This window comes from Notechis scutatus, chromosome 2, assembly GCF_049901735.1.
Source record: "Notechis scutatus isolate UNSWTSFEM ecotype Mainland chromosome 2, rNotScu1.2, whole genome shotgun sequence".
In the NCBI taxonomy this organism is placed as follows: domain Eukaryota; kingdom Metazoa; phylum Chordata; class Lepidosauria; order Squamata; family Elapidae; genus Notechis; species Notechis scutatus.
This window is the reverse complement of record NC_142010.1, coordinates 94,919,690-94,932,920: the sequence shown is the minus strand read 5'-3', so window position 1 is coordinate 94,932,920 and position 13,231 is coordinate 94,919,690. Positions and strand designations below refer to the sequence as shown.

At 35.2% G+C, this 13,231-nt stretch overlaps 1 protein-coding gene across 4 annotated transcripts in view; it reads left to right on the top strand.

Moving 5' to 3' along the window:
- Positions 1 to 13,231, top strand: part of TENM2 (teneurin transmembrane protein 2) — a 1,019,238-nt gene that overhangs the window by 619,769 nt on the left and 386,238 nt on the right. For all 4 annotated transcript variants that reach the window (XM_087955493.1, XM_087955491.1, XM_087955490.1 and 1 more), the window contains one exon: positions 4,145 to 4,354. In XM_087955493.1, the coding sequence (XP_087811619.1) occupies positions 4,145 to 4,354 (210 nt within the window). The remainder of the gene's footprint in view (positions 1 to 4,144; positions 4,355 to 13,231) is intronic.

Sequence of the window (13,231 nt, the reverse complement as noted above, 5' to 3'; positions counted from 1 at the left end):
TAGTAATGTAGAGGTCACATTTCCACATGGGGAAGCAATTCCAGAGCACCTTCTCCATCTTCATAGATACAAGCTGTTTTTACTCCTCCCTGAAATCAATCAAGGAGCACGTCTCCTCCAACTTCTTTTTTTTCCTCTGACAGGAATGATAAATACAGTCAGGGCAAAGAATTTTATGCCAGCTCCCCTTCCAACATTTGGAGTAAAGCAGGAAGAAAAAAAGCAGAAATGGATGGCTTCAAACATTAGGAATTGTAACGGCAGACAAATGTCCTGACCCTGACAGATGACTTTGTTGAGTAGATGTATAATGCTGAGGCTTAAAGCATGTAAACTGCTTGGTGAGCTGGATTGGGTAATTTAGAAAAAAGAACCTAACTGTGGCATAGAAGAATGATATCATCTAGGACAGATGGATGGGCTTGTTTCTGGCAGGAAGAAGCAGTAAAAAAACAGAAGTGGATAGATAACAGATAACAGATAATCAGAGTTGGAAGGGACCTTTTAGGTCATCTAGTCCAACCCCCCACCCAAGCGGGAGACCCTACACCATTTCTGACAGATGGCAGTCCAATCTCTTCTTGAAAGTCTCAAGTGATGGCGCTCCCACAACTTCCAAGGGCAAGCTGTTCCATTGGTTGATTGTTCTCACTGTCAGAAAGTTTCTCCTTATTTCCAGGTTAAATCTCTCCTTGTTCAGTTTCCATCCATTATTCCTTGTCTGGCCTACAGGAGCTTTAGAAAATAGCTTGACCCCTTCCTCCCTGTGGCAGCCCCTCAGATATTGGAAGACTGCTATCATGTCTCCCCTGGTCCTTCTCTTTACTAGACTAGCCAAGCCCAGTTCCTGCAACCGTTCGTTGTATGTTTTAGCCTTCAGTCCCCTAATCATCCTGGTTGCTCTTCTCTGTACTTTTTCTAGAGTCTCAACATCTTTTTTATAATGTGGTATACAAAACTGGATGCAGTACTCTAGGTGTGCTCTTACTAAGGTTTTACAGAGTGGTATTAGTATCTCCCTTGATTTTGCTGTTAATACAATTTATTAACTGTTAATACAATTTAAGATTGCATTAGCTGTTTTGGCTGCTGTTGCACACTGCTGGCTCATATTTAGCTGATTGTCCACTAGGACTTCAAGATCCCTCTCACAGTTACTGCTATTGAGCCTGGTTTCACCCAGGCTATATGTGGATAAGATATGTGGATGGATAGGAATGGCATTGTAATAAATCCAAAATATATTTAGCCTTAACTTGCCCTGACAAATCAGAATTATCTCTGTTCTTCAGTATTGACATGAATGTCTTGTAACACTGGGAAATGTTTAATCCTATGTACTGTTCTGAATGTGGCTGAACATTGTATTTTTTTAGCATCAAAGTATGATTCATTGTTGTACATTTCTAATAATAAAATGTACAACAACTGTGTGATATCATAATGTATATATATAGTTAATTACCAGATCACACACTGGTAACTCCTTGCTTAGTTACATGTTCTCTGTGGTTTGTAGAATTTGGTGGCCAAGTTTCTGTTCATTCACATGTTACATGGTTCATGAAGCAACTATATTGTAGTTAGCTACTGAGCCAAGATAAAATCCTTAAACAATTTGAACCTGGAGTATCTGACTGACTGCCTTTGCATTATCAACCTAATGAATTTTTCACTTCGGGGAGGTCTTCTAGTATGTGCCATCTGCAATTACTTGTAGATAGATTCTTTACTTATGTAGATAGAGGTTGAGGTATTTCTCCATTTGAAATATACTCTCCCCTGAAATTTAAGAGACATCTGCTGAAGATCTGTATCTTCCCTCTATGAATGAAGAAGTCTGGATGATTTTTATTTTCTCTTGTCCTCACCTTCTCTCCTTTCTGCTATCTTTGCAATAAAACCATTATTTTTATATTGCTTTTAAATTATTACTTGCATTATGGTACTTGTATTGTTCTATTGCAAACCATTTTGTAATTTACACTAATGGGAAGCAGTATACAGAACATTAAACAATGACTATACCCAACCACAGAGCTGCATTATTGATGGTTTATGAAATGCTGTTTACATGAATTTCCCACAAACTGGAAAACAATGAGGGTCTTTTTGGGGGTCATCTGGATGTTTTGCTTTGTGTTTTCTGCACTGAGGACATACTGCATGTTGCTGTAGTTCCTACCCTCTGGATAGAATGGGAAGAAAATATATTTGTTACTTCTAACTTTTGAATTCCAAGGTTTGTTTTTTTTAGCAAGTTAATCTTCATCTTTTTCTTCTTTTAACAACCCCATAATCCCTTGCGGGGTAGAGTCTGGGCAACTGAATGGAGCTAGCAAAGTGTTTTAATGGCCAGAAGCCTTTCCTGTTGCCAATGCGGAGTTTCGTTCAGCAGATATATTTTCAGTGTGCCGAGAAAGAGAAGTATCTGCCTCTACCTAGGATCGAACTCACAGTCTCCTAATTGTGAAGCAAGAGCTCCACCTCTAGGCCACCAAACGTTGCTCCTTCTTTTTGAGCAAATTAATGTATTGGATAAAAAAAAGATTTAAAACTAATCATATGTAAATCTGATTTGGGGATGAGAGAGCAGTTTTCTTACCTAAATGAGGCCACTACTTTTTTGAGACATTGGACAATTTAGGGTATTTGACATTAGACAATTTCCACCTAGATGGTGGAAATAGTGGAGGTCACTAACAATTTAAAAGATGGCATCTTTATTCCTTATTATCACACTATCTATTCTTAAATTCTTTGGTAGATTGGCCACAAACATGATTTGGAAACTACATCTGATGCAGAATTCTGTGGCCCATATCAAAGTGGGCAACAAGAAAAACATTTTATTTTGTTTAATTGCCCAGACTGCTGATTAACTAGTGGTTTCCGTTAAAGATGCAGATTGTCTGTACTTTGTATAATTGAATCTCTCTCTTTTTTTGTACATGCCCTTCTTCTCTAAGGCTAAATGTCTTCTTTCAATGCTTTTGTTTTCAGATTGGATTAATGGAATTAGGATTAATTATTATTAGAATAATAGCCTCCGGTGTTTTCTGGTAGACACTGTGATTCCTTGTAGCTTCCTATTGAGGAAATACTGTTTGGACATCTTTCTGGTTACTTTATTTTTCTTTGAAGTATTTTTAGAATTAGATATGGTTTCTTTGAACTAACTTGGAAATACAGGAATTCCAAGATCTAAATAAATTTATATCTTAACTTTTTATTATTATTATTATTATTATTATTATTATTATTATTATTATTATTATTATTATTATTATTATTATTATTATTATCAGCATCTATCGCATAGTCAGCCAGATGTTCAGAATGGGTTTGGCATTTTTGTCTACTTAATGAGTTCATTATTATTATTATTATTCATGGTCTCTTTTTCTGACTGTTCCATACCAGTCTTAAATCTGTTTGCTTTTTACTGTGCTATACTGCTGTTGTTGCTGCTAAAAATGGTCAAAGTAATATTCTTATCTCAATTGCACAAAATGAGTGAAAACTTCAATGGCCAAAAATATGTGGCATTGTTTTTACAAGAAGTTAAAATATTCTCATTTTTTTTAGTTACTATAATTTTGAGTTGAAAACTGAATTTTTAATGGGCTTAAAATAAGCCAGTTTTTCTAACATTAATAATGGTGGTAGTTGTTGATGTTGTTGTACTTAGTTCAGTATAGAAAAAAAAATCAGGTTACAAGATATTTCCCAAGTGGAATTATATTCTTCTGTTATGGCCAAAGGATAATTATCATTCCATAAATCTCTTTGAAAATATCATTGATGGCAAATCAATTGATGGATGCACTTCCTTGCTGATGTTTTTCTAAGCACATTGTGTTCTGGCATTATTCATCCAGCATCAGATGAAGTACAGGCTGGTGCTATAAAGCCAAAATCTGAAGGTGATGTCCCTTTTTCTTGGATTGGTCTTGCTTAGCGCAACTGGTCCTATTGTCTTGAATATGATGCAAAGGGAAATCAGACTCCATGGACACCGTCTACTTTGATTCAATCCCAGTTGTAATCCTGTGTGGTGACAAATAATATGTGAGTTACTGCTTGTATTTTCTTTCATTCGCATTTATTGATGAAATTTGATTCCTCTGTCCTCTTTTTTCAGGTCGTCCCATTCCACCTACGTCCTCATCTAGCCTTCTCCCATCTGCTCAGCTGCCCAGCTCCCATAATCCATCACAAGTTAGCTGCCAAATGCCCTTGCTAGACAGCAATACTTCCCATCAAATTATGGATACCAACCCTGATGAAGAGTTCTGCCCAAATTCATACCTGCTAAGAGCATGCACCGGGCCACCGCAAACTTCCAGCAGTGGTAAGGAAATGTTATTGTAAATATTATGCTTATCTGAGAAAATTCTAATTGTTACAAGAACAGTGATTCAAAATAGGGACATGAGGCAAATGAACATATATTTATCTGTTAATTTGTTGTGGTTTGAGAACTTTATTAAAGTCTGATACATTGATATTTGTTGTTGTCAAATTTCATTTTAATGAAAAAATGAATTAATAATTCTGAATTAATAGTTAACTTTATAAAACTGAAACTATGAATGCATTTTATTATGATGAAAATTGCCTTGTATTTCTGGAGAAATATATAACAAAGGTATCGCACTGCTTTGCATTTTTATAGAATTGCCTTTTAAAATGCAAAATGTTTGCTAGCCCTGTTGTAATATGTTTTCTATTTTCATATTTGTTATGTTTCTTCCAATTTTCTTTTCAGAATTGCAAGTAATCCTAACTTACAACCTTTTATGAACTATTGATCTCTCTCAAATTGACCACTGATTTGTAAAATATTTAAGCTGCATTTTTTTAAAAATGAGGATATAGATTCTGTTGTGAGTGCCTCCATTTTTGGGGAAATCCTTTTACTCCAATCAGATATTCAAAAAGTAGTGTGGACTTTGTAGATAAGGTAGGATGAGAAAGTACTAGATCAGATATAGGGGGCACTGACAATTTGATTGAAGCGCATTGTGATTTTTCCATTTCTGTACTTTAGAGATTTTCAAAGTATTTGAGAAATTGCATTAGTTATTCGGAAGTTCTGTTAGTATTATAGATTCTGCTTCTTTGGCACAGTTTTCTTTGCTATGCATAAATCATTTGAATAAATTTAAAAGGAAGAAATAAAACATTTTAAATGAATATTACAAAAAAACAAGTAGGATATAAATCAGGACCACTACTAAATAAATAAATACATAAATAAGGAGTAGAACAATGAAGTTTCAAGAACATTTTTAAAAATGTCTATAATAATAATAAAATAAAAGGAGAGAGTATCCATGGGAAAGATTTATTGTTGTTACTTCCTACTTGCCTCTTCTGATTCAATTTTCTTGTTATGGTTTTCTTTTATGTTCCATAGTATGCTTGTTATTGTATGCTATTCTTATGTCACAATAATTAATGAATATAAGATCTGTAATTGGTAAGCGCACTGCTGTTTTGCCTGAACACATCTTAGAAGAAACTGCTTGGCCAGCAATTTATGCCTGCTAAAGCTGGGGGAAAAAATTATATAGAGCCAGAAATATGCATTTGGCAGAAGAAAACAAAACAAGATTTCACAAAACTCTGGTGATTCTTTATCTTTTAACATGATGTCCTCATATATCAGAATGATAAATCTGATAAATCATAAGTTGCAATTCTAAGCACATACATGGAAGTTTAAAGTTATACTAATGGTGCTTGCTTATAGATAAATCATTCTAGAATTGAGGCTTTCATGAAGTCTTTAAAAAAATGAAAGAAAAGCACTGTTAGATCAGAACGAACAGCATCTAGGTCAGCAACTTCTTTCTTAAAACAATCAAGTAAAGGCATCTGAGAAGCAAGCATGACATGATGGCAGGAGCAATATTTTTTCTCTTCAGTTAATAAAGTCTCCCTGCTTGGAACATGATATAGTGTCCATTGAGATATTTGTCCATTATGAATATAACCTCCTTCTTTAGCCAGTAATATAGCTATTTTTGTGCCAGTATATGACACTAATTACTTAAGAAATTCTCCCTTAGCACTGTCCTGTGTTACTTTACAGTCAGTTTTACTGGGTCACTTTTAACATTGTGAAAAATCATAAAAAGAAAAAAAACTTTCCAGCCAATTTACTTACACCACCTGCCCATGGGATTTTGAATCAAAACACAGATGAGATTCCTATCCTATTAAAGTTCAGTGAAAGTTTCCAGAATTCTGTCTGCTTTTGGCTCTTCTAGAATGAATGAAACACTTTCAACGTGTCCTGCTGCAAATTCCACCCTTTATATATGTGTGTGCACAGGGCTTTGGGCACATTTCTGCTTGTGACCTCCCCCTTTGTCCCCACCACCACCAGTGTTGCTGAATAGTGGCTTTCTTGGAATTTTCTTCCTCCTTGCTAAAACTGTTGGAAAAGTTGAAATGTGCAGGAGTATGATCCTCATCTGTTGACACTGATCTGTCCCTGGATGGAATTCAACAATTATCAAGAGATTCAGCTGGTTTCATAGTGGAACTATGCAAATATTTAGCATTCAGTCTCTGTTAATTAGTGTATAAAATTATATTTCTCTCAGTTGCCACACATACTGGGGTAGGGAGAGGTTTTCTGTTCATTAACTGACTGTCATGGTAGATGTTGCCTCCTACCAAAATTTTTACTTCTGTTTCCAGAATATTCATTGTCAATGATGGGATATCCTAGCCTTTCTTAAGAGAGGTATAACAGATAATCAGAGTTGGAAGGGACCTTGTAGGTCATCTAGTCTAACCCCCCCCCACCCAAGCGGGAGAGCCTACACAATTTCTGACAGATGGCAGTCCAATCTCTTCTTGAAAGTCTCAAGTGATAGCGCTCCCACAACTTCTGAGCAAGCTGTTCTATTGGTTGATTGACCTCATTGTCAGAAAGTTTCTCCTTATTTCCAGGTTAAATCTCTCCTTGTTCAGTTTCCATCCATTATTCCTTCTCTGGCCTACAGGTGCTTTAGAAAATAGCTTGATCTTCTCCTCTCTGTGGCAGCCCTTCAAATCTTGGAAGACTGCAGTCATGTCTCCCCTGGTCCTTCTCTTTACTAGACTAGCCAAGCCCAATTCCTGTAACTGTTCTTCATATGTTTTAGCCTCCAGTCCCCTAATCATCCTGGTTGCTCTTCTCTGTACATTTTCTAGAGTCTCAACATCTTTTTTATAATGTGGTGAACAAAACTGGATGCAGTACTCTAGGTGTGGTCTTACTAAGGCTTTATAGAGTGGTATTAGTATCTCCCTTGATCTTGATTGTATCCCTCTGTTAATACAACTTAGGATTGCATTAGCTTTTTTGGCTGCTGCTGCACACTGCTGGCTCATATTTAGCTGGTTGTCCACTAGGACTCCAAGATCCCTCTCACAGTTACAGCTATTGAGCCTGGTTTCACCCAGTCTATATGTGTACTTTTGGTTTTTCTTGCCTAAATGTAGGACTTTACTTTATTCTACACTGAATTTCATTTTATTAGATATGGTCCAGTGTTCTAGTCTGTCAAGATCCCTCTGGATTTTGAGCCTATCTTCTTGGGTGTTAGCTATTACTGCCAGCTTAGTATCATCTGCATATTTAGTAAGTTCCCCTTCTATTCCCTCATCTAAGTCATTAATGAAGATATTAAAGAATACTGACGGAACCTTGTGGCACCCCACTGCTTACTTCCCTCCATGTAGACTTAGACCCATTAAGGACTACTTGTTGAGTACAGTTTGTCAGCCAGTTGCGAGTCCATCTAGTGGTGGTGCTATCTATTCCACTTTTTTCTAGTTTACTAAGAAGTAGGTTGTGGTCTACTTTGTCAAATGCCTTGCTGAAATCTAAATATATTATGTCCACAGTATTTTGCTGGTCTACTAATTTAGTCACTGTGTTGAAGAATGAGTAGACACATTTACAACTCATTCATATCTTTTTATTTTCTAAGAACTCCTACAGGAAATCAAGATTAAATATTAGCTAATTTAAAAATGTCGATACAGAATCATACTGATTCATACTGTAAATTTTTCACCCAAATGAGAAATTTGTCTGATTTCTCCACTTGTCTGATTCTTAAACTTTCACCAAAAAAGAATGCATCTGAGCAGCCACCTTCTTAATCTAAATGGACCATCATATACAGATGCATAATACTGTCTGGCTCATATATTGATCAGTTCATCATGTTGTGACTGGAAGGTTTGAGCCTGCTGTGAGCTTTGAGTCTGATGTATCAGAAGACATAGGTTCGAGTGATGAGGAAGGTTTGGCATTGGAATTGGAGCCTGCTTTAATGAGAGATGCAGACGTGAGCCAGGAGGATGAGGGAGTGTCGGAATCACCATCCTCTCCAGAACCTTCCACATCAATCATGCCTCAGGTGTCAGCAGCTGATCCACAGAACATACCAGAGTCCTTGAGTGATGATCAAAATGACGAATGTTGGGTTGATGCAAGGACTAGACGCAGGCTGAGACATCAAGCACAATTTGAAAGGAAACGTCAAGTCAGAGACTAATTAGAGAGACTGACACGCCCCTTCAAGGAATATAAGGGGGCGTGTTAGCTAACGATCCTTGTCCGGATCAAACTTCGTTAGTTACTTCACAGCTTGGAAGAAGCCTTCTGTTTCTGAATTATCTTGCGGCTCGTTATCTTGTTTGAAGACAGTTTCTGGGAAACCTGCCAACGACGATTACAGAGAAAAGTTAACTCTGTGGTTTCTGATATTATTTGTTTGTGTTTATTTCTTTGGGACATTTGGACTCTCACTTTGTGGCTACAGGTGAGACAGAACATCATCATATGAGTATATTATTCTGAAAGACCAGACGATATAGATAGATAGATAGATAGATAGATAGATAGATAGATAGATAGATAGATAGACAGACAGACAGACAGACAAATGTGTGTACTCATTCATTCATGCTTGCATTCTTTCTTTCATTCATTCATTCATTCATTCATTCATTCATTCATTCATATACTATATATGGAACAATAAATGTGAAAAAATATACAGTATACCTCTGAGTTTTCATTTGTTATTTTAAGTTTAAAAATGGTTTTTACTTTATGAAGCAACATGGAATCAATTCTTTTGTTTTGAACCTAAATATTTTACTCCACCAATTAAAGTGATCATATGAATTATGATGCTACAGTGTGTATATCTGAACTCCCCAATGTACATGTGCATGTATTTACAGCACATCCTGTCCTTTGATTTCATCAGAAATTCTAGTCTATTTATTATGCTATCCATCCTGATCTAGTTTTGGACATTAATAGAATTCTAAGTGTTTTCTTCACGATAAACTGGGTTAGCATTTTTTGTTATTGGAATTCTTTCTTTTAATTTCTAGCAATAAATTATTATAGTTATATATGCTGTATGCAAAATGTTTCCTGCAGGATAAAAAAATCATGTTTTTCCAGTGCTTTAAATTATAAATATTCAAGTATGAGAAAAAAATGTTCTGGCAAAATATTCAAAATTGGGATCATTCTCTAAATATAAAAGTATTGATTTTTTAAAAAAATAATAGTTCTAAAATGCTTTTATGGAAAAAAAAACATTGCAGTAATCTTTTTACATTAGTAGGAATATGTGCCACTTCCAAACAATGCTTGTTTTTGTATTTTATTTTATTTTTTCTTAATAAACACTTATAGTACCCTATCTATCTGCTGGTATATGGCCAAATAAAGATTGATTGTTTATAAACTATATTTTTATGGTTGGAGGTACAATAAACAAACTTTATATTTTATCCTGTTTATTGTCCCTTTTAAACATTACAAAATCCAAGCTTGTAATTATTATGGATATAGGAGCAGGAGAAGAGATGAGATTTCTTATTAGATTTTGAAATTAAAAGGTTTTAGATGACATCTATCATGTTTATGGGTAGATTGTTCTGATTGCTGTTCTAATTTAACAGATGGAGTTGTTATGTGTAGGTTTAAAATAATTCTGTATGTGTGAACTAATTATGTTGGTCACATTGTGTTTAATCAACTAGCACTTACAGGAATGAGTGATCCTTTTAGATGAAATATATACTTATATTTGTGTTAACCTGAACAATTAGATACTAATTCCTAAATTGGTTTATATGAACCTTTCCAAGGATAAGATGATAGTTATCTTATTACATTGCCCTACACCCTTTCTGCTAACTGTTTTTCATATATGTGAAAAATTCACATGCTTAAAAAATACCTAATCAAATCTTCCATCAGGTAAGCAATCTATTGTTGATATTATGAAGACCTTTAATCTACAATAAATCTTTATTAGAACTCATTAGAACTTTCAGATTGAAAGAAATTAGATTATAGCTCTTAAAATGACATTACATCATTGGGGTGACGGGCTTATCATTTGGTAAAGTGATATTCATCATAAGGAATATAACTACATAGTAAATAAATCAACCTTTTTTGCTGTAGTTTAGCAACACTGTAATGGCTCAAACTGCAGACTAGAATAAAATGGAAAAATGAACTTTCTTTGAATGTGAACCTAAGCTAATTGAATATTTTATTGAAAATAATATTTGGTAGATGTAGAAATTAGTACATAATGTGTAACATTCTCATTTTTCTTTAATTGATCAGTATTCTGTTTGGAACAATGTATTTCTGTGTGTTATCATGAAGAAATACAGGGCTTATAAGTAGTATAATTTATTTTGATAATGACATTTTTGGACAACATATGAATAAAGATTAATGCTCAGATTTGAAGTCCTGTGTTTGCTCTAATACAAAGTTTGGTGAAGAAAGTACCTCCTAAGTAAGAAAAGCAAATACTGAAATCCTACTGGATTTTTAAACCCCCCGCCCCACACACAATATTGTCTATGAAATGTTGGCTTGATCTTAATATTTTCTGACAACCACAGAGAAAATTGATTAAAAACATTAGAATGGGCACAAAGTAGAAATACATATACTTCACACACCATTGCAGTCTAATAAGGGTTTAGAAGAATATGAATAGCTATAATATGAATAATTGGGAAGGAGAGCATCCACAGTGAGGAGGACAAATAGATCATGGTGACAGATGCAACCACAAATCAAAGCTCTGCCCCTTTATAGAAATGGCTGGGACTTCAATCTGCTGTCATCCTTTTGGACCTCTTAGCCTCAGATTTACAGATGCTTCTGGACCTGCACTGAAGTCTTTAAGATTTGCTGTTAAATTAGCCACAGCTTTGCTAGTGAATGTTAATCATTCTCTGGAGCTTCAACAGGGCTTTTCTCTCCTCCTGTCTTCAGAATGCAATTGCCTTTCCCTTTTGCCTGTTTCTATTTCCTTCTCCTTTTTCTCAAAGAAGGGAGGAATGGGTTTTAGTATTCTTGTATTTATGAGTTTTATAAAATCATAAAGCTGAAAGGGAGCATAAAGGTCATGGGTCCCCTGTTCAGGGAAGAATTCTCATTAGAGAATTTTTGACACATGAGCCTCCAGCCTCTGAAGACTTCTGTTGAAAGACCCAAAGATGCTTTTTCAAAAGGTAACTGGACTTCTTCTTCTTCTTTGCTTCTTTTGCTGAAAAAGCTTCTTGAATGTGAAGTGAAACATCTTCAAGCAAAAAGAAAGGCACCTTTGGGACAAATATGACCTAGATTATTGACAATCTTCATAGACTGATGAAAAAATTCACCACAATCATGTTGACTACCTTCATGTTGAAAAAGTTTGAATACCTAGGAGATTCCTCCTCATACCTAATTTGAACCTGTTTTTCTTATAAATTATAAATAATTAGTATTGTCATTGGTTCAATACTTGTCTGCTGTATGTCAATCTCTCTATCCCTCCCCCCCATACACACACACACACACACACCTGCATTCTTTTATCATATCACCCTTTTGTAATTTCTATCTATAAGGTAAACTGACTCAGACCTTTTAATCACTTCTTATAGAATTCATTTTCTGAACTTTCATTTCCTTGATAGCCTTTCTGTGAACATATTTCAATTTCATTATTGTTTTAGAACTGTGATGCTCAGTACTTCAAAAAGGAACTGATAAGACAATTACTTTCAAAGTTCTGAATTTCTATGCTTCTATTAATATGATATCCTAAGATATCATTTTCTTTCTTAATAACTTTATTACTGTTCTGGTTCCTGTTTATCTTGAGGTTGATAAAACAGCTATATATATTACCTTTCTCCTGATAAATCCCATTTCAGCCCACTTCTAAAACTGTTTAGATCTGTTTTTTAATAACTTCTCTTTGCTCTGAAATACCTGCTATGTATCATCTGCCCATCTGTCATCTTAATTCCTTCATCAAAGTAATTGGTAAAACTACTGATCAGCGAGGGCTCCAAGAATGAGCTATGTAGTACTCTTCCCTCCATTCTAAAGTGAAGCCATTAATGATCACTTTTTGGCTGCAGTCATTTAGCAAAATGTGAAGGGTATTATATAACCCATAGTTTAGTATTTTATGAAAGAACTTATTATGGTGCACTCTGTTGAAAATGTTGATGAAGCAACAGATACACTATGTCTACACTGTCTTTGTTGTCAGCCATTGAGCTGTGTTCAACCTTTGGCCACTTTATGGATCGGCACTGTCCATGACTCTGTCTCATTCTGCCTCCTTCAGATCCACCATGGACACCTGGTGTTAGCTTGAATAATGTCTAACTAACAGGTTCTAAGGCAGCTACCTCTCCTTTTTCTTCTGATCACTCCAGCATGATCGACTTTTTGAGTGAATCATTTCATATGATATGACCAAAGTGTGATAGCCTTTGTTTGGCAATTCTGGCTTCAGGTGATATTTTTGGTGAGGTTCAGCCTAGGATTTCTTTGTGATTTTTAGAGCCAATAGGATATGTAGTAGTCATCTCCAGTATCGCAGTTAAAAATCCTCTCAGAGTTCTTAAACATTATCATCTATGAGTGTTCTTTCGCTAACTTGTATTGCAATAATCTGGGCATGGAGACTTTTAAATTAGCTTCTCTTTTCCTTCCCTTAAATCTGCTATTCCATTGTTTCCCCAATACCATAATGATAAATGGCCAGGTTCCATTTCCCTTCTGTGAGGGAAGACAGAAAAAAAAGAGTTTTGATTTTTTGCCATCTTCCATTATTGATTCATTTCTTACTTTTCATAGTGGATCCAACCTGGGATCAAGTCC